We start from the raw sequence: 21,967 nt of genomic DNA on the forward strand, positions 1-21,967 counted from the left end.
AAGGAAATAGGTCCAATAAATGTTAGTAGCTCTGTTACAAACTAGTCCCCAAACGGCTCACAAAGAGCAGGAAAATAAAAGCCACAGCCGCATGCAAAATAAAGATAGAAAAACTAATTGCCTATCCTATTACATGACCGCCATCCAAACCGGCTGCATATAGTCCGAGCTACAATCTCTCATCGGGCAGATCCAGTAACCAAATGCTCTCTGGCCTCCCGTCTGAGTGAGACTGTTGTCAGACTTCTTATTTTCCCACCGTCTGCTAACGGAGAGGACCTCTCCTGACAGGGAAGGAGGAGGAAGATGCCGGCCCGCCGCTCATGCACCACGCATCAGCTGGCCGCCTATGGTCCTGTTTGGATCCATGGGTTAGAGTTACCCAAAAATATCCAAACAGAAGGGTTAGTTTGGGTTAGATGCATCTAACCCATTAAAAAAATCTATCCACCCAGGAGGTGCTTATTTGGGTTAGTTCTTCTCGGGACCACTAAAAAACACCTTTTTTTTTCGTTCTCCCCGCAACAGATCCTTCCCCACTTTCTCGAAGCTTCTCGTCATCTTCCTCCTTTCCTCTCGCACCAGCCGTGAAGCCGCCTCGCCGTATCCACGCTCCATCTAACCCTACCATCTAAACACCTCTTTCGCTAGAGTTAGTTCATGGTTAGTTCAGGGCTAGAATCTAACTCTAACCTCTAACTGAGTTAGAGTATCCAAACAGGGCCATAACCCAAATTCGCTGCCGGATCAGATTAGATTAGGCGCCAAGTAACCTCGCCCGACACATTTGCTTAAAAAAGAATACTCGTACCACCGACGGCCGGAGATCACACTGCCGGCAGCACACACAAGCAGGTTGTAGTACAGCTACAGGTACGTCCGTCTCGCGTGCACATCCGCACATGGGCCCGGGCCGGCGTCTCGGTGGCATAGTGGGCGGATCACGCAGCCGCGGATCTGGTCGCCGGCGCGGCGCGGAATAATTCGCGTGAGCCGTGGCCGGTGAGGATGCGGCCGGAAAGGGACAGCCAGCCAGCGGTCGACCGGCCGCCCCTGCGATCACGATTCACAGGTGCACGTACGTACTACTCCGCGTACGACGACTACGTGCCCGCCTCCCGTCCCGTGGTCGCTGTCCGCATTTCCGCCCGCCGCCGGGCCCGTGCCGCCCCCACGACGCGGAGAGGGACTTTTGAGGTGCCGGCGCCGCGCGCGCCCGTGGTTTATTCCCTCCGCCCCACCTTCCCGGCGGGTCAGTGGCACGTCGACGTATGCCCGCCCGCCGGGTCGCCGTCGCCTTTCCATCGGCGGCGGTGAGCTCCAGCCAAGTCTCCCGGTCCCTCTCTCCACGACGTGTCGTGAGGCGCACCGATCGGCTTGATTAGTTTTACTTTCTCTTTCATTTTCCTGCCACGCGCTGCCGCATGACTCCGGATTCGCCGGTCTCTTGACTTTGGTTGACCGACCGCGGGCACGATGCTTCGCGGGTCTGCTGACTCCGCGTAGTAGCAGCGGTAGGTGGAATCCGCGTCAGTCATCGTCGTGTGGACGCAGCCATGCAGGTGCGGCGCCGAGGCTTTATCGTTGTTTATTAGTACACGAGTACAGTTAGTATTACTTGGACGAGCCACGGCCTGATGGCCAGCTACTGTCGACCGACTGCGACGGCGAGCGAGCGGCGTGATGGGCCGTGGGGACGCACGATCGCGGCAGGTGAAGTGAGGTGGATTTGGATGTGTCCCCTCCGGCGGTGACGCCTCGTGCTCGTGGGGCTCCCGCGCCCGACGCGGTCCTGTGACGTTTCCGATTTCGGCGGATACGATGCGATGCCCTCTCCCTACGTGCGCACCGCGGTCGATCGTCCGCGGCTTCGGCGAGGGCAACGCGCCGTGTGACTGGCTTCTTTTTCCTTTCCGCTTTCCGGTAATGGGAAAGATTGGGCATAGTATTGGTTCTCCGGTGGTGGTTGATCGTGAAGGAGGAGCGGCGCCTGATTTGCCGTCTGCTAGTACTAGTGTTTATGCTAGTTTGCTCGGCATTGGCCAGACCGGAGATGGCCGCGTGAGCAAGCAACATCCTGCCTGCCTCCTCAGGAAAGGCACTCGCTCCAATCCATGCTCAATTTCCTGCGAGACCAACATAGATGACCGGGGAAACAAAATAAGGACCGACCGTGCCGTATCGGCCGGCGGAGCAATGGAGTCAAGCCCCGGCCGGCCTACTCGAAAGCACGCTAGCTAGGATTAACATGGAGCGTGCTCCTTCTCTTCTCGCTCACTGCTGCCACTGATGGAGGGGAACTGGTCCTCTGGCCTTGGAGAGTGGCCGATTTCAGCAAATTCAGAGGGGCAATGAAATGAAGCTGCATCTAGTTTTCAGGGGGGAAAATGGAGGGAAGGAAAATCCTTGCCCACACTGGGATATTCTCTCATGTGCAGCTAGTATACATGTCATCTCATCACTGCTGGCCCAAGGGCTGCATTCCACACGGAATTGACCTCAAGCAAGCTCGCTCTATTTTTCGTTTCTTTTGCCAGAACGGGTGCATTCGCAAAAAAAGAAAAAAAAAGAACGGGTGACAGGTTAAGTCTTCACTGCAGGCTGCAGCTCGCGGATGGAGACCACAACAGCGCAAGGATAGCCCGATCATTACGAGGTTACTGGCCAGTTTCTGCTGGTATTCATGCCCCCAGTCTGCCTTTTGCCCAGTTATATATGTGGTGCAGCTGTGGTTTTAGTTTAGCGGCTAGGCGCGTTTGGATTAGTAGGTAGGTAGCGATGCCACTATCATCTACCGTGGGCTCTTTGGTGTTGTCCGTTGCTTATTTGGATAATAACTGTCGTAGTATAAGACTGCTACCTGCAAATGCAATGTTCTGGTTTGGGGCAGTGGCTTCTGATGAGTTGCTGCGGATCAGTGGCAAGTCACCCTAAATTTTCACCAGTGTCGAGGCTGTCTGAATGTATCGGTTTTTCGTCGGGTTTTTCACAGTTAGCGGGATAGCAATGTTCTTAGTTAATGGAACCATGTTGCCTCGGTTTTAGAAACAAAATAAATCCGAGCTCAGTGCAAAACTGGCCAAGGAAAGAAAAATGTGGCCATGCTGGGCCTCCCTCTGCACGTGTAGCATCCATTCAAGTTTACTCCAATAAACAGATGGCTACCACCGGACCAATCAAGAGGCAAAAAAAATCATACAGCTTCAGTGCGCAGTGCCGCCATATCTTCAGACCTACCTGGACCTTGATATTATGCATACAAATAAGGAAGATAGGAATTAATGTATGTGTTCTGATTTTTTTTGGGCGCCCATGATATCAAGCTAGGAACAAGGCTGCCCAACTCCACCAACATAATAATAAGCAAAATAAAAGAACATGTCCTGAATCCCGATAATAACTATATAGAGATAATGAACAGTTTGACCACAAAAGTTCTGGAAGGAGAAAGGAGCGATAGGATGTCTTTTACTTATCCTGAACCAACACAGCTAGTCGCCTTTCGAACTCCTTAACCTCGATTTTTTTTTCAAGAAATACAAACATGGGATTATTTCCCTGCATAAAGAGATGAACAGCTTCATGAGGCCTAGGGCTTCCTTCCCAAGAAAAGAAAAAACCCTGCTAAATCACACATTTACAGTTACAAATAAAGATGTATGTCAGGTCGGGTTCCAGTCTACTCCATTTACACAATTACAAATAAATAACTCCAATCTCGAAAGCATTTTGAGATGGAGCAGTGCCTTTTGGCGGTAATATATCAACAAGATAATCATGGAGATCAAGGAGGATAAAAGGATCTGACCTTTGGGTAGTAATACATGATTACAATCAATAGGGTATTCAAGTTCAAAAGTAAAACAAAACTACCCACACCAAATCCAGACTCTTACAAAAAATGGTGACTGATAGGCACTGTAAGAGGAAACAAACAGGCATCATATGGCTCGTATTGACCGAGAAAACTAGAGAACCACACCAAAGAACAGCATGTCGCGACAGAACCAATCAAGGCAGAGCTTCCACTGGTAAGCAAATAAGAAGCCAAGATTACGGCATGTTATCATAATCTTGACGAGGTAAGACCGTAAGACACATCGTTCGCCACTGTGTTTAACATGGGGCAATCATTGTAGAAATAGGAAGTGTGAAGTTAACAACAGCCGTAGTGTATTAAGCTCTGCACAATATTTGTCGAAAAAAGCTCTGCACAATAGTGCAGCTGCAGATTAAAATCAAGCAGATCAGATTGGTAATGCAGAAACGGGTTATTTCCAACTGTAAATAAAAAGGTGATAATTTCTCAGGTTATTCAGCTGGTACTCCCTCCCCCACCCCCTGTTTCTGGTAGATCAAATATTCACATGGTTATAAAATGATGGAGATTGAGGAAGAAAAACAACACTGAAATTTCTGACTTTCAGGTAGAAATACATAACTTGAGAATTCAACATGGGGCAATCATGGAGTAACCTGGCATCCACCATACTACACACTTTGTAATCTGGCAGCTCCAACAGCACACAAATAGACTGCCAGGCATCAGACTGTACGAGTGCATCAAGTTCTGCACCGAGGAGCAGCTGCAAGTGAGGAAGCAAAGTACACAAACGGCAGATGGGTGATATTGACACAGGATTATTTCCATGTATGAACGATACAGTTAATGATTTCTCAGATTATTCAGCTGGTACTATTTCTTCGGATTCAGAGATGGATGCGCCGGCAGCAGCAGCTTCATGAGGCCTTGAGCGTCTGCAAGGAGGTGGATCTTCACTCCCAGGTATCTGGTAGATCACATATTCACACTGTTATAATACGTCCAAACTTTCATTGAAGAACAATACAAGACTAGAAAGCCATGGAGATAACAGGGACATCACAATGAACAAAAGACACAAAAACCTTCCAGGGCTAAGCAAATAAGCGATTAACATTGAAATGCAGAGTAGAAATGGTCTCCATAAGCACCATTCTTTTTCAAAAAAAAGGTTTCCCCAGTGACAGTGCTGACCTGGGAAGTCGATGGAGGAGCACCGGCATTTCCTTCTTCATTTGAAAGCTCTGTCCTCTGCAGCCTCTCCTGCAAGGTCTCCATCCCTATGTGTGATAGCAGCAGCCAGACATAAGTGAGGAGCTCAGGGCCAGTGCCCAGGCTCTTTGCATGTAGGTACCCTCGGCACCTACTGGCTGAGAAACAGAGCATCTCCACCCACACACCTTCGATCACCTCCCATGTCTTGCTCTCATCACCCAAAGACAACAGCGCTTCAGAAATCTTACAGGCATCATGGATAAAACAACCTTCCTGTGCAGTTGGATATTTCTTTGCATCAGGCGGCGAATGTGTGTGTTCAACAACCTGTTCTTTGTATTGTGTGGGCTGCAGCACCTTGCCAATTATTCTCTGAGTAAATTCTTTTTCGATTTCATTGAGCAATGGCTTTCTGCCTGTGAAGAACTTAAGAAATGGCTTATTGCCTTTGAGGATCTCCATGAGTGAAGGCTCGTCACCCTTGAGCACTGGCGGAGCTACAGCTGGGCCAAACCAGGCCATGGCCCGCCCAGCCACACAAGATATCAGTCTAGATTAGTGTACAATCTGGCCGTAAGAGCAAAATTTTAATGGTCCTTCCTATACCAATCAGTTTTGGCCCGCCCACACAAATGACTGTAGCTCCGCCACTGCCCTTGAGGATCTTCTCGAGCGATGGATCGTCATCCTTGAGAATCTCCTCCAGTTCAGCATTAGCGGTGATGAGCAGATTCCGCCTAGAACCCGACAGTAGCATCTCAGGGTTAACAAATAGTAGGTACATCAAGTAGTTGGACATCTCCCGGCACCGGACGGCTCTACCGTGATGATGAGATCTTTCACACCAAACAGCACAACCATGGCCTTCACCTGATGCATCTTCAATACACTGAGCAGTGGCACATTGGTGATCTGCTGATGCGCCCAAGTGGTAGAAGCAGAAATCCGTGGCGATGTGCCAGAGAAGGGCGCTCTCGTCAAATGGACTCCTTAAGCTCCAACCCAGGTCTTGGTCACACTTGTTAGCCTGAAGAGTACATTGCCCCCTGCGGTCATTGAACTTCCAGTAACTGCCAACATCTTTTATCTGATCTTCCCACCCTTTCTTCCCATACTTGAGGACTAACCCTGTTATTGCAAAGGAAGAGTTGCAGGGCTTCATGAACCAATGTTGGTAAAAAAAGTCGTTGCAATTCAAAAAACTCAGGATGCTGGTCATCTTTGTGTGCTTTTTGTTGTGGACAAAGAACCCTACAAGAGCATATTGGCCTATGAGGCTATCTTTGAGTGCACCAATGATCATGAAATTTCTTAGCTCAGTGATAGACGGGGCAACCTTCTTTCTTGCCCACTGAAGAGACAGGGCAACCTTCTTTCTTGCCCACTGAAGCTTGGACAGGATGGTCCTTTGCCACTGGAACGGGGGAACTTCACTCCCTCGCCATTGGGCATTTTCTAGCTTTGTCCGTGCAGACAGGTCAAGCGCCCATCTTACGAATTGTACTGCCCAATCCCCGTCAGGCGTCCTAGAACTCGAATGGACTTGCCTTTGAGCCTTTGAAGAAATATGATTAGTTGAGAAAAACCTGCAGAAGTACTCCAACACTGCGGTACAGCAGAACAAGACATATGTAACCTTGACGTCGTTATCATCATAAGCTTCTCTGTGACTATTGTGGAAGAGGGCGAGGGCTGCCCATGGCAGTACGTTAGCTGGTAGACGTATGAACAAAGCACCAGGATTCATATCTGGTTGTTCCCCCGTTTCATCACAAAGCTCGATCATCTTCTTTTTCGTGTATAAAAGATTAAACGTGTTGGATAGCCTATTTTGCAACAAAACATATGCTTGTTTCTCATGAAGCAACCCAAAGGATTTTAGGATGCCAAGTCAATCAGGATAGGGCGATGCAAGGTCCACAAATAGCTTATAGACCTCAAGGTCCACATTATAGTCATCAACTTGGCCTCTACTTGTCTGTGTGCTTGGCGTCTGAGATCCATGGTCGGGCTCAAGATCCACCACATCATCTTCTCCTTGTGCTTGATCAGGAACATGGTTGTTGGCCTCAAGGTCCGCCGCATCACCTTCTTGTGCTTGATGACAAGGGTCAGCCTGGACAAAAGCCCTTGCTTTTTGCACGTAGTCTTCGAGCGAACTGATCTCGCCTTCTCTGTTTGCGGTCCTCCTTGGAGCGGGGCTGGAAAAGCTGACTAGGCTGTTTATGCTGGCGCTCTTGAGAGCCCAGGGCTTCTCTATGCATTTGAGGATCCCAGGGATGAAGAACAAGATTGCGGCCTGCAACAACCTCTTGTCGCCGCCTGGCCATGATTTGCAGAACACGTAGACGGCTACGGTGATCTGCGACACGGCGGTGAGGACATGCCGCGTCCATAGCTCATTATCTTCGATGTTGTAGGCGGTTATGACGTCCTGTCCGCCAAGGTGCATCAGGAGGACTGGTGCCCACACCACTTCCAGAACGCTATTGCGTTGCCCAGAGTTACAATCTTGCCTCCTCTCACGGCCGAAAAGGACGGCAAGAGCGTATATGGCCAGAGCGTCGCTGCCTATGTAGGCAAGCCATATCATGGATCTGAACCAGGAAGGGATAGCGAGCTTACGCAGGGACGCGAAGAGGAGGAGCCACTGAACGAGGAGGCTGCTGAGCACGAGGATGCGCAGCTGCCACTCTCCCCACCATAGCACGGCACTTGAGAGACCCACCATCTCTGGTCCTTGCCTGATATCTCCCCCTCTCAGCTCTCACTCAATCATCAGTGTAGTCAGTACTGAGTGTTAGTCATGCACGCACAAAAGTGAGAGGCCGATTCATTGCAACCTGATAACTACGGCGTTGTCGCATGTTGAGCGGATTTCTTACACTATAATAACTTACACCGAGGGGCTACATCATCAATAACTATAATCATATTGTACTTGACTCTATGGGCTTGTCTTGTCTAGTGATTTGCCTCTAATGGCCCGGTAATTTATGTGTGAATAGCAACTTGCAGTGGGCGCGTCGGGCAGGAGCATGACTTGATCATGTTTTCCTTGGCCTGACTTCAGGCCGGCCTATCAAATCCTTAGGTTGGTTATTCTATCTAGTCCACTCTGCCCTAAGATATCCATGGGTGGGAGAACTGAAGTCTCAATTCTGTTTCTTGTCTTAGCCACACCTCAATGCCACGAAGGAAGCATACAAGTAGGCGAGTCCAAGCAAAGCAAAACAAAGCAAAGCGCAGCGAGTGGTTGGTGGAACGGATGGGGAATAAACACAAGCACCTGGCGGGCGGACGAAAGCTGAATTGGTGCCGGCGGGCGGCGGCGCTTCCCGCCGAGCGTCGACCGTGCCCTTCCGTAACGCATTTCGCCTGGCACGCGAAGCCGACGATCCGCCGCTTGGCAGCTGCGGGCGGGCGTCGACGAGGCCATCTCCTTCGGCTGGAGTCTCCATACGTACGACCGCCGCGCGGTGAGCAGGAGAGGGAGGAAGAACGGGTTAACTGACGGTGATGGTGGGTCTTTGCCGGTCTGGCTGGAAAAACCGTGAACTGGCTCTTTGCCCAATAACCAACTAGACTAGTAACACTTCATGGTTTATTAATGATTTACATTCAATATTATGCGTATTAATTTGATGCGAGGTCAAAATTTTGAAAATTTACCTTAAATATTCTGTTTTTTGGTTGAAAATGAACCAATGAACGGACAAATAAAAACCTAGCAGACTAAGGCATAGCCTAGTGGTGGGGGGCACCCACCCAGGTTCACGACATGATACTTGCAATTTGAGTTTGTTGCATCAATTATACTGTAGGGGTTCCCTTACCGTATTTCTGTCAAAAAAAAACAAAAAAAAACCCTAAACCGACAACCTCACCTGTTTGGTTTTTTAAATTGCAAGGCCGCCTACATGGACACCCGCCCCTAATTTGATGTTAGGCAACAAATACCAATTGCTCATGAAAATATTGGGTTGCATCCACATAACGTAGAAATTCGCCAAACGAAAAACTAAGTCTGATTGGACACAGTTCAAAAAAGTTGATTTGCATTTCCCCCTTTTGGATACTTTGTGCTGGCTGTAAAAGTATCCTTCAAAAAGAACAGTGAAATGCTCATCTGCACTCTATACATTTTGAGAGCCTGTAAGAAGATGCAATATTACAAAGCGAGTGTGTCGGGCAATTCATTTGATAGGCACATATATACCTTTCTGAACAAGCCACAACTTCTTTTATTCAGAAAACTAGAAACAAAGTGAGAGCCGCCATCAGCTCTGCACCTGGCAGGAGACATCACGAAGCAGCAAACTTCAGCAACTTTCGAGGTAGACTACAAAGTTTGTAAGAAATAGAAAAACCAACACTACTCAAGAGTACAGCAGTAACTTGCAAGAGTGAAACAAACTTGTAATCAACGTACCAACCGTACTATCTGCATCCGTATCTCGCATCACTAACTCGCCAATCCCGTTCGACATAGAACATGTCCTTGGCTCACAGGGTTGGCAGAACCGTGAGATCCTAAATAATTTCTGCCTGATTTTCAGCGTGACTATCGTGCTAGTACCAATCAAAAACATCCAGGTCAACATCATCAGCATTTCCAGCTGCAACATCCTCCCCTTCTTTGACCTCAGATTGGAGCGTGCCCATCTCTTCATCTGACAAATTCGAAACGTTCTCAACACTGATGTTAGTTTCAGAAATAACATCATTTCCAGTGTTCCCTTCAGTTGACGCAACCTCTTGTTTTTGTGTACTGTTGATGTCTTTGAGCGAATCTTCAATGTTGAGCTGTTTCATTACTTGTTTTAAATACAAGTTATCTGTATACAGTTGTAAGACAGAAGAGTTAGGTTAAGCAAAATCACAAGTCAGAAATCAAAATATATGGGCTGGACCAGGTATAAAGCAATCGCTAACCTCTGGAGCGATGAAGTATAGCATCGTGGACTTGCATTGGATGCTTTTTGTCCTCACTTTTAAACTTTTGCCGTACCTGATCGCGGGACTTATCTGGGAATAGTTGCTGTATCATTGCAAAATCGCTACCAAATTGTCGAAGACCCTGGACCAGAACAGATAAAAAAGTTGGAAGTTTCCCATAGGCAAGCCAAAACGTCAGCACAAAAAAAAGGTATATTCAACATTAAAATAGTAGCAAGCACTCCCTCTGTAACTTTTTGTAACACGTTATTAGAGTCCATGACAGTGTCAAAAAACATCTTATACTATTAAGTTATAGAGGGTGTAGTTGATTTCCAAATACCTGGTAAAACAAGTCAGTGTCAGATTTTGTCCATTTGGCCCGTGTCTTTTTGTCCATATAAGAATGGTAATTCAGTTTAGTAGCATTTTCTAGTGCATGATTCTCTGTTCTGTCATTGTCATAGTTATCTCCAAAAGGATCAAAATCGTCAGTATCTCCAAAATGGGAGCTGCTGTGAAAAGACATCAAGAAAGAACAGGACAGGCGAAAGTCAGTGAAATCATGATTAAAGCAGCATACCAACTCATCAAATTTAAGAATACAAATTTAGATGCTGGAATAAAAACTGCAGCAGCAACACCAACTTCAAATACCCTATCTGAAAAAGTGAAGTATCTATAAAATAAAATAGAAAGCTTGCAAATCGAACTGTAGCATTGCTGTCAATGACTGGTTATTTTACTACACTTTAGGTAAAAATATCCAAACAGAAAATGCGGAATGGTAGTTAAACAAGATACAGAGATCCATAAATAATATTTTAAGTTGAGAAAAGAGCCTACCTTTGATTAGAGGATGATGGTCCTGACGGTGTTTTACTCTACGAAAGGCCAACACAAAAATCATGAGCAACAGCATAATACTTTAATAAAAAAGGTAGACCCAGCAAACGTGCACAACTCACCTGAATACGCTCTCTGGCCTCTTGTAACAACCTGAGATGCGTCACACTTAGCTTCATGCGATCTATCTCATGATCAGGTTTTTGAAGTAACGTTTGCACTTCTATAAAACAACAAAGGCCAAAAATACAAGAGTCAAGAGCTCATAGCATGTTAAATTGATGCTTTGTTATTTGGGTACCGTTGTTATTTTAGCCAGATACCTTGAGCTCTTTTTTGACGAATTCTGTGAGTAAGCTTCTTCTCAGGCTGTTCTGTCATTGTATCCTTCAAGGCTCTCTTACGACCGCGTGAAGATACTTCACTTTTATTTTTCTGCTGGTTCGGCTGTGATTTTTCTGAAGTGGATTTTGTCGAGGTGCGCTTGGAACCCCTCAAAGGTTCTTTATTTGGATCTTTCTTCCTTGACTTTCTCGGTGCCTTCTGCTTTCCTCCAGCAGTGTTCTCGTCGCCACTATCATTATTTTGTTCGGTTGCTGAAGGTTCAACAAAATCTTCATCAAGATGATCATCAACAATATGCTCAGATAACCCAACTTTCTGAATCTCTGTCCTGCTTCTTAACTTCATTGATAATTCTTGTTTTCCAACATCCAATTTGGATTGTTGTTCAACACCATGATCTGATCGCTCCCCCTCATGGTACTGGCTCTCCCTATCAGTATATTCCTGATCGTCTGAATGTTCTTCAGTAAGACAATGCTGCAAAAATTACCAATGAGACAAGGACTTAACTTTTGAGGTGGCAAGAAAATTCTAATCACAAGTGTAGACTTCAGCAAGGACTTACCTTTTGAGGTGCTTGCTGAGGCAAGGTGTTCAAATTTTCATCAGAGTGTATGTCATTATGGTTGGTATCTGTTGCAGCGACCCCCTCATAATCATCTGGTAGAACAAATGTTACTGATTTGCCTTTGCCCTTTTTCTTTCCAAGATCAAGTAGAAATGTAGCAGCAGCTTCAGCTGTACCAGAAATATGTTTGCTCATTATGAGTAAATAAGCAGGAAAGCTAGACGAAGCAATATAAAGTGATAAGCGCAGCCAACAACTCACGACATACTGTATGGTCAGAATGAGCGTTATGCCAGATGTGCATGGAAAAGAAGTTCCACAAGTAAATCAAACACGCACCTGAGGGTTCTCCAAAGATCGGTTGAGTATCATCAGTATGAGGATTTATCAGCCCATCTTCAGAGTCTATATCAACACTAGCATTGATATCCTAAAAGCAATCAAAAGCAGAGCATCAGCATATCATATTTGTGAACCTTAGTTAAATTTCTAACAGATTTCAACCCTGACCTTTAGATTAGCTTCTGCATGATCATCACTAGTCCCAACAGCCTTGGATGAAGCCCTGCCAGGTTTTCTTTGTGATTTAGGGCGTAACTTTGCAGCAGTTTCCTCTGGACCAGGCTCTTCAAGGATGCGGTTGTGGTTAACGAAATTGTCAACTGTACCATCATCAGTTCCCAAGGGTGGCTGAGAATCTGAGGTCTGTACATGTTCTTCATGTCTAGGAGCTTGTACCTGCTCATCGTTGCATCCTCTGAGATCATCGTTACCATCCTCTTTATTTTGTGAGACCACGTCTACAGTTGAAGCTGCCTTCTTTTGGCCAGTCTTTCGGGACTTGGATGCTGCCTTGCTGAGTTTCACCTTAATTTTTAGCTTGGACTTTGCAACGTTTTCCTCTTCAGAATGTGTGTCAAATAGTTCCCCAAAGTCAGCTAAATCGTCAACTGTCTTGCTAGTTGGATGGGTGGATGATGCTTGGGTATCTGAAACAACCAAGTTTTCTTGGAGCGTAGCTACTTCAGATGGATCATCATGAGGATCGTCATCTTGTGAAACCCTATCTACAGAAGAAACTGTCAGCACATCATCAGAAGGTGTGTAAAGAGTGCCCCCACAAGCTTCCGCACCACCAATCGTTTCACTACCAAGAACGGTCGAAGATGTTATTTCTTGATTCGTAGTGAGTCCTTGAGACAAATTATCTTGACTTAAAGCTACAGCCTTCTCATCACTTGTTTCCACTGTATGATTGGGTACAACAGATCGTGATGGCACAGATTTCTTCCGAAGCTTGCCCCGCAGCTTATTAGGATGAAACTTTACAGCAGCTTCCGCTTCTGCAGGGGCATCAGTGATGTCGCCAAAGTTAGCCTCATCGTCAATCATGTCCAAACCCCCTTTGTGGCCTCCAGGAAGCTGTTTTGACCTGCCAAAGTCACTTTAGGAAATATTGCAGGTTCAGAAAGCAGCAGCAGCAAGGGAAGCATGTTATATAAAAAAGAAATGGACAATATATTATCTCACAGAAAGATAACAAAATAAAAGGAAACGGAAATCCTTGCTGGCACTATTTTTCTAAGGCCCAGTAACATCTTATCAGTCCATTTTGCCGTGCACAAGAAATACTCCTAGACAATACAATCAAAACACACAGGTAAACTACTGGTAACCAGCCATATTTTCCAGGTTCTAACTGGCATCATCAACACAATTGCATTCATCAGTTGCAACTTGCAAGATTAAAGGATCATACAAATTTTAGCAATTAAACCTTACTAGTATTTGATTTAGTTCACAAGAAAGCATCCATCAACGACCAAATTTCTAAGATGTTTCAACAACCGTATATACGGTTCATCAACAAGAAATAGACACCACACCACACATTCGTGCAGAACAAAAGAAATCAAATAGTGACGTGGAGCATTAAACCTTTACCTGGTGACGCCACGAAGGTGCTTCCCCGGTGACGGCGAGGATGAACCTTTTGGCCCCTCCTTGAAGAGGCCGCGGTTGCCTGCGGCGCGGAGGTAGAGGACTGGGAGGAGAGGAGGGGGGCAGCGGCGGAGAAGCACGGAGTGGGTAGGGCGGCGGTGTCGGGGGACGCGCGGAATCCGTAGTCGGTGGCGGTGGCGGTGGCGGCAGGGAGGCTACGAGGAGGGGAGGCGCCCGCGGGGGAGAGAAGGGCACGGAGAGGCCGCGGCGGCAGGGGAGCCGAGGACGGAGAGGCGGCGCGGCGGTTGCCTTCCCTGTTCGCACGCCCTCGCCGCCTACGGACGGAGTCCAGACCAGACTCCCAGACGAGGCCTTCCTTCAGCGGGGGCGAATCCTAACGCGCGGAATAGTCTCCCCCTCTGTGGGCCGAATCCTAACTAGGGCACCTTTATTTCCGGCCCTTTTGCATTCAGTTCGCGCAGGCCATTTCGTGGCATTTTTTGCCTATCATAATCGAGCTGTGGGGTCGCAGGTTTTGGTATTTCCCTTTTTACATGTCCCATAGTTGGTCCTGCTGTTTTTCCATGCTTTTTTCCCCGCCTATATACTTGATTTCTAGGGCATAGTGATGTCATATGCTAGATTCCAGACTACCTATATCTCAATTTTTTTACCTCTGCTTGGTTTCGATTGAGTAGGGAACGAGCGTTATTCAACCTTTTAGTTTCTTTTCAGGGGTGTAGGTAAACCGGTTGCTAATTCTCTCCTCTTTCCATGATTCCATCATCGTTTTTTTCTTCTGATTTACCATCTTGTTTCGGTACTTTCATCTTTGTTCTCATCTAAGTTTGGTCCATAGTAGGATGAGATATTTTGTCCACGTCTGCAAATATTCTTTGTAGCTAGCAGTAATTTGATTGATGTGGAGGCCTAAACCGTAAACCTTAAACCCTTATTTCATACAAAGCATTCGGTGCATCCGTAAGTTCAACCTGAACAAGATTGATCTGGAGGCCTTGGATGTTCCCAGCAGGAAGAGGAAGAAACAACATTAGATGTTCTCATCGGAAAGAATGCGAAGAGCCAATAGATACTAGATATTCAATTAGCATGTCTTTTTGACATTTTTAGTGCCTCGAGCATATTTCGAATCCATGAACATTAATATAGTTCGAAGAATTCATAACATGTTCATGAATTCAAATATATGTTCACGGCTTATAAAAATGTTTGAAATTTCAAAAATGTTTGAGAATTTCAAAAATGTTCATATTAAAAAAATTAATTCAAAATATGTTCATGAATTTAAATAATTCTAGTGAATACAAAAACTGTTCATGGATTTGAAAAAATATTAGTGAATTCAAAAAAATGTTTGCCATGATTAAAAATATTCCCAAATTTCAAAAAATTTGCGAGTCCATAAAATGTTTGTGAATTAAAAAAACATATGAATTTAAAAATGTTCGCATCCTTGAAAAATAATTTATAAATTCAGAAATGTTCAGGAATTTGAAAAAATGTGAATAAGAAATGTTCACAATTTCGAAAAATGTTGATGAACTCAAAAAATGTTTGTGAATTCAAATAATGTCTGCAAAATTCGAAAAAATGATTGTGAATACAAAAATGTTCATGAAATTGAAAAAATGATCGCCCAACATGAAAATGCTCGTGAATCTGAAAATTATTTGCGATTCAAAAAATAATCACAAATTTGGGAAAAAAGGATAATGAATTCAAAAAATGTTCGTAAATTCAAAAAATATATTCATGAATGTTAAAAATTGATGCAAATTTGAATGTTCTCGTTTTTTTTACAAACTAAAAAATGTTCGTGAGTTCATAAATTGTTCATTGATATCCGTTCAGTAATCTGTGTTGGAGATGCCCTTAATGCATACAGAATAAAGGAAGTGAGACAGTAACTGAAGTGTGTAGTATCTTTGTTTTGTGAGTATTAATGATAATCTTTGAACCTGGATGTTTCTTTATCAGCTAGCATCTCTGACGGACTAGGAGCACACTCTCCAAATCCAAAAACATAACTGGAAAAGAAACTCCATAAGATAAAAGAGCATATCCTGAATCCCGAGAGCTTTAGAGCTAATGATTTGACTATAAAGGGAGCAGTAGCATGCGCGTTACTTGATTAGTGCAAACATTAGGGGCTTCCAAAGATGAACATCGCAAACAAGCCATGACAGAACATGCCTGCATGATGTAACCACATTAGAGCGACCAGACATAGATGGTGGAAGGGCATGCCAACAAGTAGCTATTGTTCGTGAAAGTATTAGGTTGCATCAACATAGCATAGCAATTTGGAATATGGAAGCACCAAGAAAGTAAAGATTGTGTTGGCACATACTATGATCTGATGTAGTGATTTTATTACTGTATCTTCTTGGTGGATGTGAATTATATTACGTTTTCATGGAAGCCTTCTCTTTCCCCTCTCTCATCATACCACTGCTCTTCTCCCTGCCTCTATATGAACATAGAAATATGATGGCCACCATGGTGATGGTCTCCCTCAGAGACATCCTGGCACGTGATGTTCCATCAACAACTTCAGAATATGCTGGTGATGCTCAACCTGCAACTGCGTGACCACACTGTCCGCATTCTGTTTTATGTAGAAATTTGGCAGATTTTGGTATGTGTTTCAGTATGAACTAATTATGAGAGTTATGAGATTGGTCCTTCAACATGGCATATACAATATACCTTCGAGTACTTTTAATATTGTTTTGCTACTTGAAAGTTGTTTGAGTGGTAATTTAATTAAGAAGCATCAAAACAATGTAAACATGAGATTTACAGATTGCCATCACCGATAGTACAAAACGGCAACGTGGCTGCAACAATTTTTTTTGTGACATAAACGTGGCTACAACAGTTAGTACTACTATTACGATTTGTTAGCTGATGAAAAGAGAATCCGCAGCGCTACAGTACGCCGTCTTAGATGTTGACGAAGGGCGCGCCGGTGATGAACTCGGTGGCGGCGAGCGCGACGAGGCCGAGCATGGCGAAGCGGCCGTTCCAGAGCTCGGCGTCCGCGCTCCAGAAGCCACTGGACTTGCTCTCCACGCTCTGGCCCTGCAGCAGCGGCACCAACGATGCCACGGAAAACACCCCCGCGGTCACCAGGAACCAGCCAAGCCCAGCGCCGCTGCCGGCCTGGTCGAGAAGCCCGCCACCGCGCGCCGCCTCGACGGTGAGCGCTGCCACGAATCCCACCATGGCCAGCCGGCCGTTGATGCGCTCCGGTGCCGGGCCGCTGAAGGCGAGCGCGTCCCAGACCGAGGGGTTCGCCTTCTTGGTCATGGGCTTGGGTGCCGCCGGGATCGGGGTCGGGGCCGCGCTCGTGCTCGGGGAGGAGGAGGAGGTCGATGCGCTCGTTGTCTCCTTGGTTGACTCCATGCCAGGCTGCACATACACAAGCAATCTCACGTTAAGGTCGAGTCCCGAACTAGCCAGCATGCGAAACAGTCAGTGCGTGACGTGAAAGCTCACCTCGGTCTGGGCCCTGACGACGAGGGCGCGCCGGCGCGGGGCCGCCACCGGAGAGCGGGTGGCGGACCGGCCAACGACGGCGAAGGAACTCAAAGCCACCATGGTCGCCATTACTCAAGGCAGAGTAGAAAAGCTAACGCACGAAGAGAACTGAGAAGTTGGTGCTGGCTTAATGGATGGACGATGTCACTTGGCTGATGCTGCTTTGCTGTGTCTCTGTGAGCGAGTAGCTGATGCACTTTATAGCGGCCGTGAGGAGGTCGCCGGTGGACGCGGCCGTGGCCACGTGAACGAGGTGCAAGAGCTGTACGTGGACGGAGGGAGGCGGCGGGCTCACATGCATCGACGTGGACCCTGAGGGCGCCATAACTCGCTCTCGCCAAAAAGTGAACCCAGCGCGTAGTTGTAGGACAGTAGTAGGAGATTGGGCGAACTTCAACGCAGGACCCGAGATGGTCCGCCCGTGTCCGTTTGAGGATAAAGAAATATAAAATGTCAATTTTCTGTCTGTTTTCGGCACATTCCCGGCCTAAATTTAGACCGTGTTTGCATCAAAACGGACAACGCATGAGAGGGCGGGGGGGGGGGGGGGGGGGGGGGGGGGCGCCCTTGTCCTCCCCTGACCCGCTCGCTGGCGGCACACAATGCCCACTTTCCCTTCATTCTCAAAAAACCTCCCGCCCTCCACCCCCTTCTCCATGGGCGGCGCCACGAAGAACCCCGACGATCCGGCCGCCACCATGCGATCCGCGGCCAAGAAGGGGCAGAAGAAGGACCGGTCGCAGCTCACACCGGCAGAGCTCGCGTGGCTCAACGAGGAATCGGCCAAGAGGAGGGGCTGGCGGAAAAGAAGGTGTAGAAGAAAGCCGCTGCCGGATAAGCCGCCAAGGTCGCACTCTTCCAGTAGGCCGCGCAACACAAGGCCACCGTCGACTAGAACGAGGTTGCCCTCGCCAAGGCAACACAGGCAGTGATGGTGCAGGCCCTTGTCATGCTAGGGTTGTGCCGGTCCAGCCCGACCATTCTCTCTGCCTCTGCCATGGCCGCGACAAGCATAGGCTCGTCGGCCATTCGCCCTCCATAGTACCAGTCCACGAGCACCTCCGTCACACCGGAGACGCACGGGTTTCATCCGCCGAAGCTGCATGGCCAGACCCGGTTCTCCTCGTTGCCGGATGGCAGCGTGATCATGCTAGCCACCCTCGCCATCCTGGCCGTCATCGACCTCAACATCACGCCTGAGTTCAGTGGCGCACGCCAGTCGTTCGACGGGATGCAAAGGAAGCAGGCCTGGTCAATTCCTATGGCCAACCTTGCCAGCATCCGCAAGTTGTTCGACGAAATGCCACTCCCAACGCCGACGGCCGATGATCCTGACTACACCTAGTTCATGGAGAACGTCATCTACGAGGGCCGTGGCCAGGCCTTCCATTTTGATGGCCAAGGCCAAGCTTTTGATTCCGACATGACCCAAAGCCAAGACGACCGCGTCCGATATGGTGCCGACCCCTTCGGTGCCCATGAAGAAGAGGAGGTCAAGGGCCATGGCAATTCATGGCATGAAGATGATGACATGTATTGTGAAGATGAGGAAGAAGAGGTCGACTTTGCGGATGAGCCATTGGTGTTTATTGATGAGCTCATCCAAAGGGCCAACGTACAAAGAAGCAAGCAAAGTATTCGCATGCGATCATACAACAAAGAGGAGGACACTTTGATTTGTGAGAGTTGGATGGAGATAGGCCAAGATCCCGCGAAAGGTGCCGAGAAAAAGGGATCCGTCTTTTGGACGAGAGTTCACAAAACCTTTCATGAGCGGAGGAAGTTTGCGCCTTACAAGTTTGCGAGCACCCTAGGCATCAACTCAATCCAAAAGAGATGGGGGTTCATTCAACAAGAACAACAAGTATTGTGCCGCGCTTGAGAGCGTTGAAGTCCGCCCTCTGAGTGGCCTAGGTGTTGGTGACTTGGTATGACCTCTCGTATTTCCATTGCTATGCCATGTTTATGTTTGTTGCATCTTGTATCCTTTGCTATTACATTTGCGGCCTCCTATTTGATTGTGTAGGCATTCCAATCTTTGGAAGCCTTCAAGGCCCGGCATAATAACAAGCCATTTAGCCTCACGCATTGTTGGTCGCTCATCAAAGATTGTCCCAAGTTCAAAGATTAATATGCCGCTCTTAAGAAGAAAGGAGGGAAGGCGGTCGTGGCCGAGAATGGAGATTTTCTCAAGAGGCCGAGGGGCAAGACCAACTCGAAGCTCGACGAGAAGTGTGATGTGTCACCCATTGCCTTGCAAGCAACTTTGTACAACATGAGGACTCAAAAAGGAAGTGAGGGAGGAGATGAGGAGCAAAGGAAAGGAGGGAAAAATGAAGATATACTTGGAGCTCCAAACGAAGAAGCTTGACATGGAGGAGGCCGCCAAGAGGAGGAAGCTCGACATTGAGGAGACCGCCCAATCAAAGAAGCTCGCGATCGAGGCCACCAATGCCGGCACCAAGGCAAAAGAGGTGGCACTAGCAATCATGAGTGTTGACATGACTAACATGTCCCCGAAAAGAAAGACTTGGTTTGCGAACCGGCAGAAGGAGATGTTCGACCAAGATGGCCTGAACTAGGGAGGCCTCGGTCGTGGACTATGGCCGTTCTTTTTGATGGATTGCTAGCTAGTGTGCCAGTCGCTGGCTTTGTTGTCGACGCGAAAAACTTGTTCATTTTGAAGAGAAGCGTAGTTTGGAAGGATCCAATCTGTAGACACACAAAGGGAGACGAACGAAGACCGGATCTAGTCGGATCCACGAAAGACAAATGTCGCCCGAATGAAAGTGCAATCATGCCCTAAATATTATTTTGATGTTGATGACAATATACTCATAGGGGACTAACAAAGTTTGTCAAGTATATCTCAGGTTTTTGTCCCCTTGGAATCAATTATGTGCGTGGATTGTGATTTCGGAAATGATTAACCTCATCAAGAACGAAGAAAATAAGACTATATTAATGTTTATTCTTGAGTATAGGATCCCGCACTATTAAGAGGGGAACATGGGTTATTGTGAAAGTCTTGCTCAAACATCTACTTCAAAGTCACTATCTGATCTTCATCTCTGTCAGACGACCAGTACTCATCGGACGTCCGGCTGCTTCTATACAGAGCCAAAACATCGGTCGTCCGGTGTGCACCAGACGTCCGGCAATCCTATCCAGAGCCAAAACATCGGTCGTCCGGTCTTCACCGGACATCCATCAATCTTTCATCCGAGCCAAAACATCGGTCGTCCGGTCCCTGTCGGACGTCCGTTGTCTGGAGAGCCCTCAGTCGTCTGGTACTTTCTCCATAGAGCCTAAACATCGGACGTCTGGATCCTCTGGTCGCCCGGTACCACTATACCATGCCAAAACATCGGACGCCCGGTGTCTGTGAAGCCTCCGGTCATCCGTTGTGCATCGGACGTCCGACGCTGTTGTGCTGTTTTGGGCTCCAACGATCACTTATTGAGGCATACTATAAATCTCTCTCTCCCATCTCTTGAGAGGGTTGACCATTCACTTCAAGCATCCTCAAGAACACACCTTCACTCTCTCTTTCTCTCTCTCTCACTCTCCCACACCTAATCTTAGATCCCTAAGGGATTTGAGAGCATTTGAGAGAAGTTGTCCACCCAAGTGATAGATCCACTCCTTCCCCTTCTTTGCACCAAAGGAATTCGTGATTTGACCAAGTTCTTGAGCTTTTCCCATTGTTCTTGTTACTCTTGGAGGTTGGAGACCCCTAGGCGGTAGGAGTCATTCGAAGAGGAATCGTTCTTTGTGATTACCACCGGAAAGTTTGTGAGGGTTTGGAGACCACCCCAAGGTCTACCACTAGTGGTTGAGAAATGCCTTCGTGGTGTTGTCTCAAAGGGAGAATAGGGCGAGCCTTCGTGGCGTTGGTGTGCCTTCGTGGTAACATCCACCTCTCTAACGGTGACATAGCTTCCCTCCAAGGAAGTGAACATCAGCATACATCCTCGTCTCTCGGAGTTGCGGTCATCCCTAACCCTAACTTCGTACTTGTGGCTACTTGTCTCTTAGTCTTTACTTATAGCATATTGTGCTTGCTTACTCTCCTACTTGAGTTACTTGTTTACCTTGCTTAGCTCATAGCTTCTCACTTGCAATTATTAGGCTCAACTTCATATTCCACATTATTGCCTAAAATTACTAAGTAACAAGTAAAATTTGTAATTGTACCTATTCACCCCCCCCCTCTAGGTCCATCTCGATCCTTTCAATTGGTATCAGAGCCTCGTTCTCTATTCTTGTGGCTTAACCGCCCTAAAGCGAGATGAACCCCGATGGGACTCCCCTTGTTGCAGATCCGAAGGATAAGGGCACGGCTTCCACGGAAAACAAGTCCTTCACTTCTGAGGATCTGAAACGGGCACTTGCTAAGCAAAAGGAGGAGTATGAGGCTTCTCTTGAGGCCTTGGTCCAAATGAGACTAGACACATTGACCATGATACTTGCACCACTTTCTGGTGGTGCGGCCTCGAGGCCAACTGTGCCTACCCCTTCACTTGGCCAACAACCTCCTAGTAATGAACACTTTAGTGTTCCTTGGATTTATGCAAGACCTCAAGTAGAGAAACCAAAGTATAACCCTCAAGGCAAACCTCCTTTACTTGATGACACAACCGACTTTGCTTTGTGGAGAGTTGCTATGCAGGATCATTTTCGATATGGAAATGATGAGATGTTGGAGATCTTGAAGTATGGTTATC

The 21,967-nt window shown here is 47.1% G+C and overlaps 3 protein-coding genes across 7 annotated transcripts; all 3 read right to left on the reverse strand.

Moving 5' to 3' along the window:
- Positions 1–3,459: 3,459 nt before the first annotated feature.
- Positions 3,460–8,988, reverse strand: LOC123138192 (uncharacterized). 3 transcript variants are annotated; one of them, XR_006468896.1, is made up of 2 exons: positions 8,328–8,988; positions 3,460–4,790 (listed from the first exon to the last, which is right to left on the reverse strand). XR_006468896.1 is itself a non-coding variant. In XM_044558131.1 (2 exons), exon 1 carries the CDS (start codon positions 7,767–7,769, stop codon positions 6,930–6,932), a length of 840 nt encoding a protein of 279 aa, XP_044414066.1. In that variant the 5' UTR covers positions 7,770–8,321; the 3' UTR covers positions 3,470–4,790; positions 5,018–6,929. The 3 variants fall into 3 exon arrangements, 2 of the variants coding, with proteins under 2 accessions (XP_044414066.1, XP_044414056.1); XM_044558131.1 differs by lacking the exon at positions 8,328–8,988 and adding an exon at positions 5,018–8,321 and having other exon boundaries at positions 3,470–4,790; XM_044558121.1 differs by lacking the exon at positions 8,328–8,988 and adding an exon at positions 5,018–6,929 and having other exon boundaries at positions 3,470–4,790.
- Positions 8,989–9,254: 266 nt separating this feature from the next.
- On the reverse strand, positions 9,255–14,083 carry LOC123138209 (protein SHORT ROOT IN SALT MEDIUM 1). 3 transcript variants are annotated; one of them, XM_044558145.1, is made up of 10 exons: positions 13,680–14,083; positions 12,246–13,167; positions 12,075–12,165; positions 11,733–11,905; positions 11,146–11,644; positions 10,945–11,045; positions 10,823–10,860; positions 10,320–10,491; positions 9,974–10,118; positions 9,255–9,876 (listed from the first exon to the last, which is right to left on the reverse strand). In XM_044558145.1, exons 2-10 carry the CDS (start codon positions 13,125–13,127, stop codon positions 9,611–9,613), a joined length of 2,367 nt encoding a protein of 788 aa, XP_044414080.1. In that variant the 5' UTR covers positions 13,128–13,167; positions 13,680–14,083; the 3' UTR covers positions 9,255–9,610. The 3 variants fall into 3 exon arrangements, with proteins under 3 accessions (XP_044414080.1, XP_044414087.1, XP_044414076.1); XM_044558152.1 differs by having other exon boundaries at positions 10,320–10,488; positions 12,246–13,179; XM_044558141.1 differs by having other exon boundaries at positions 12,246–13,179; positions 13,680–14,082.
- A 2,363-nt stretch (positions 14,084–16,446) lies between these two features.
- LOC123138229 (high molecular mass early light-inducible protein HV58, chloroplastic) lies at positions 16,447–17,414 on the reverse strand. The gene is made up of 2 exons (XM_044558164.1): positions 17,199–17,414; positions 16,447–17,111 (listed from the first exon to the last, which is right to left on the reverse strand). The coding sequence occupies exons 1-2, from the start codon at positions 17,307–17,309 to the stop codon at positions 16,644–16,646; spliced, it is 579 nt and encodes a 192-aa protein (XP_044414099.1). The 5' UTR covers positions 17,310–17,414; the 3' UTR covers positions 16,447–16,643.
- Between the last annotated feature and the right edge of the window lie 4,553 nt (positions 17,415–21,967).

Source organism: Triticum aestivum, chromosome 1B (assembly GCF_018294505.1).
Source record: "Triticum aestivum cultivar Chinese Spring chromosome 1B, IWGSC CS RefSeq v2.1, whole genome shotgun sequence".
In the NCBI taxonomy this organism is placed as follows: domain Eukaryota; kingdom Viridiplantae; phylum Streptophyta; class Magnoliopsida; order Poales; family Poaceae; genus Triticum; species Triticum aestivum.

Excerpts from the sequence above, each read along its gene's own strand:
- LOC123138192 (XM_044558121.1), bottom strand. The coding sequence starts at position 6,824 with ATGATCGAGCTTTGTGATGAAACGGGGGAACAACCAGATATGAATCCT.
- LOC123138229 (XM_044558164.1), bottom strand. The coding sequence starts at position 17,309 with ATGGCGACCATGGTGGCTTTGAGTTCCTTCGCCGTCGTTGGCCGGTCC. Across the intron at positions 17,112-17,198 it reads TCGTCAGGGCCCAGACCGAG|CCTGGCATGGAGTCAACCAA; the intron begins GTGAGCTTTCAC and ends GTGTATGTGCAG.
- LOC123138209 (XM_044558145.1), bottom strand. The coding sequence starts at position 13,127 with ATGATTGACGATGAGGCTAACTTTGGCGACATCACTGATGCCCCTGCA. Across the intron at positions 10,119-10,319 it reads ACACTGACTTGTTTTACCAG|GGTCTTCGACAATTTGGTAG; the intron begins GTATTTGGAAAT and ends GTTCTGGTCCAG. Across the intron at positions 9,877-9,973 it reads TATACTTCATCGCTCCAGAG|ATAACTTGTATTTAAAACAA; the intron begins GTTAGCGATTGC and ends AACTGTATACAG.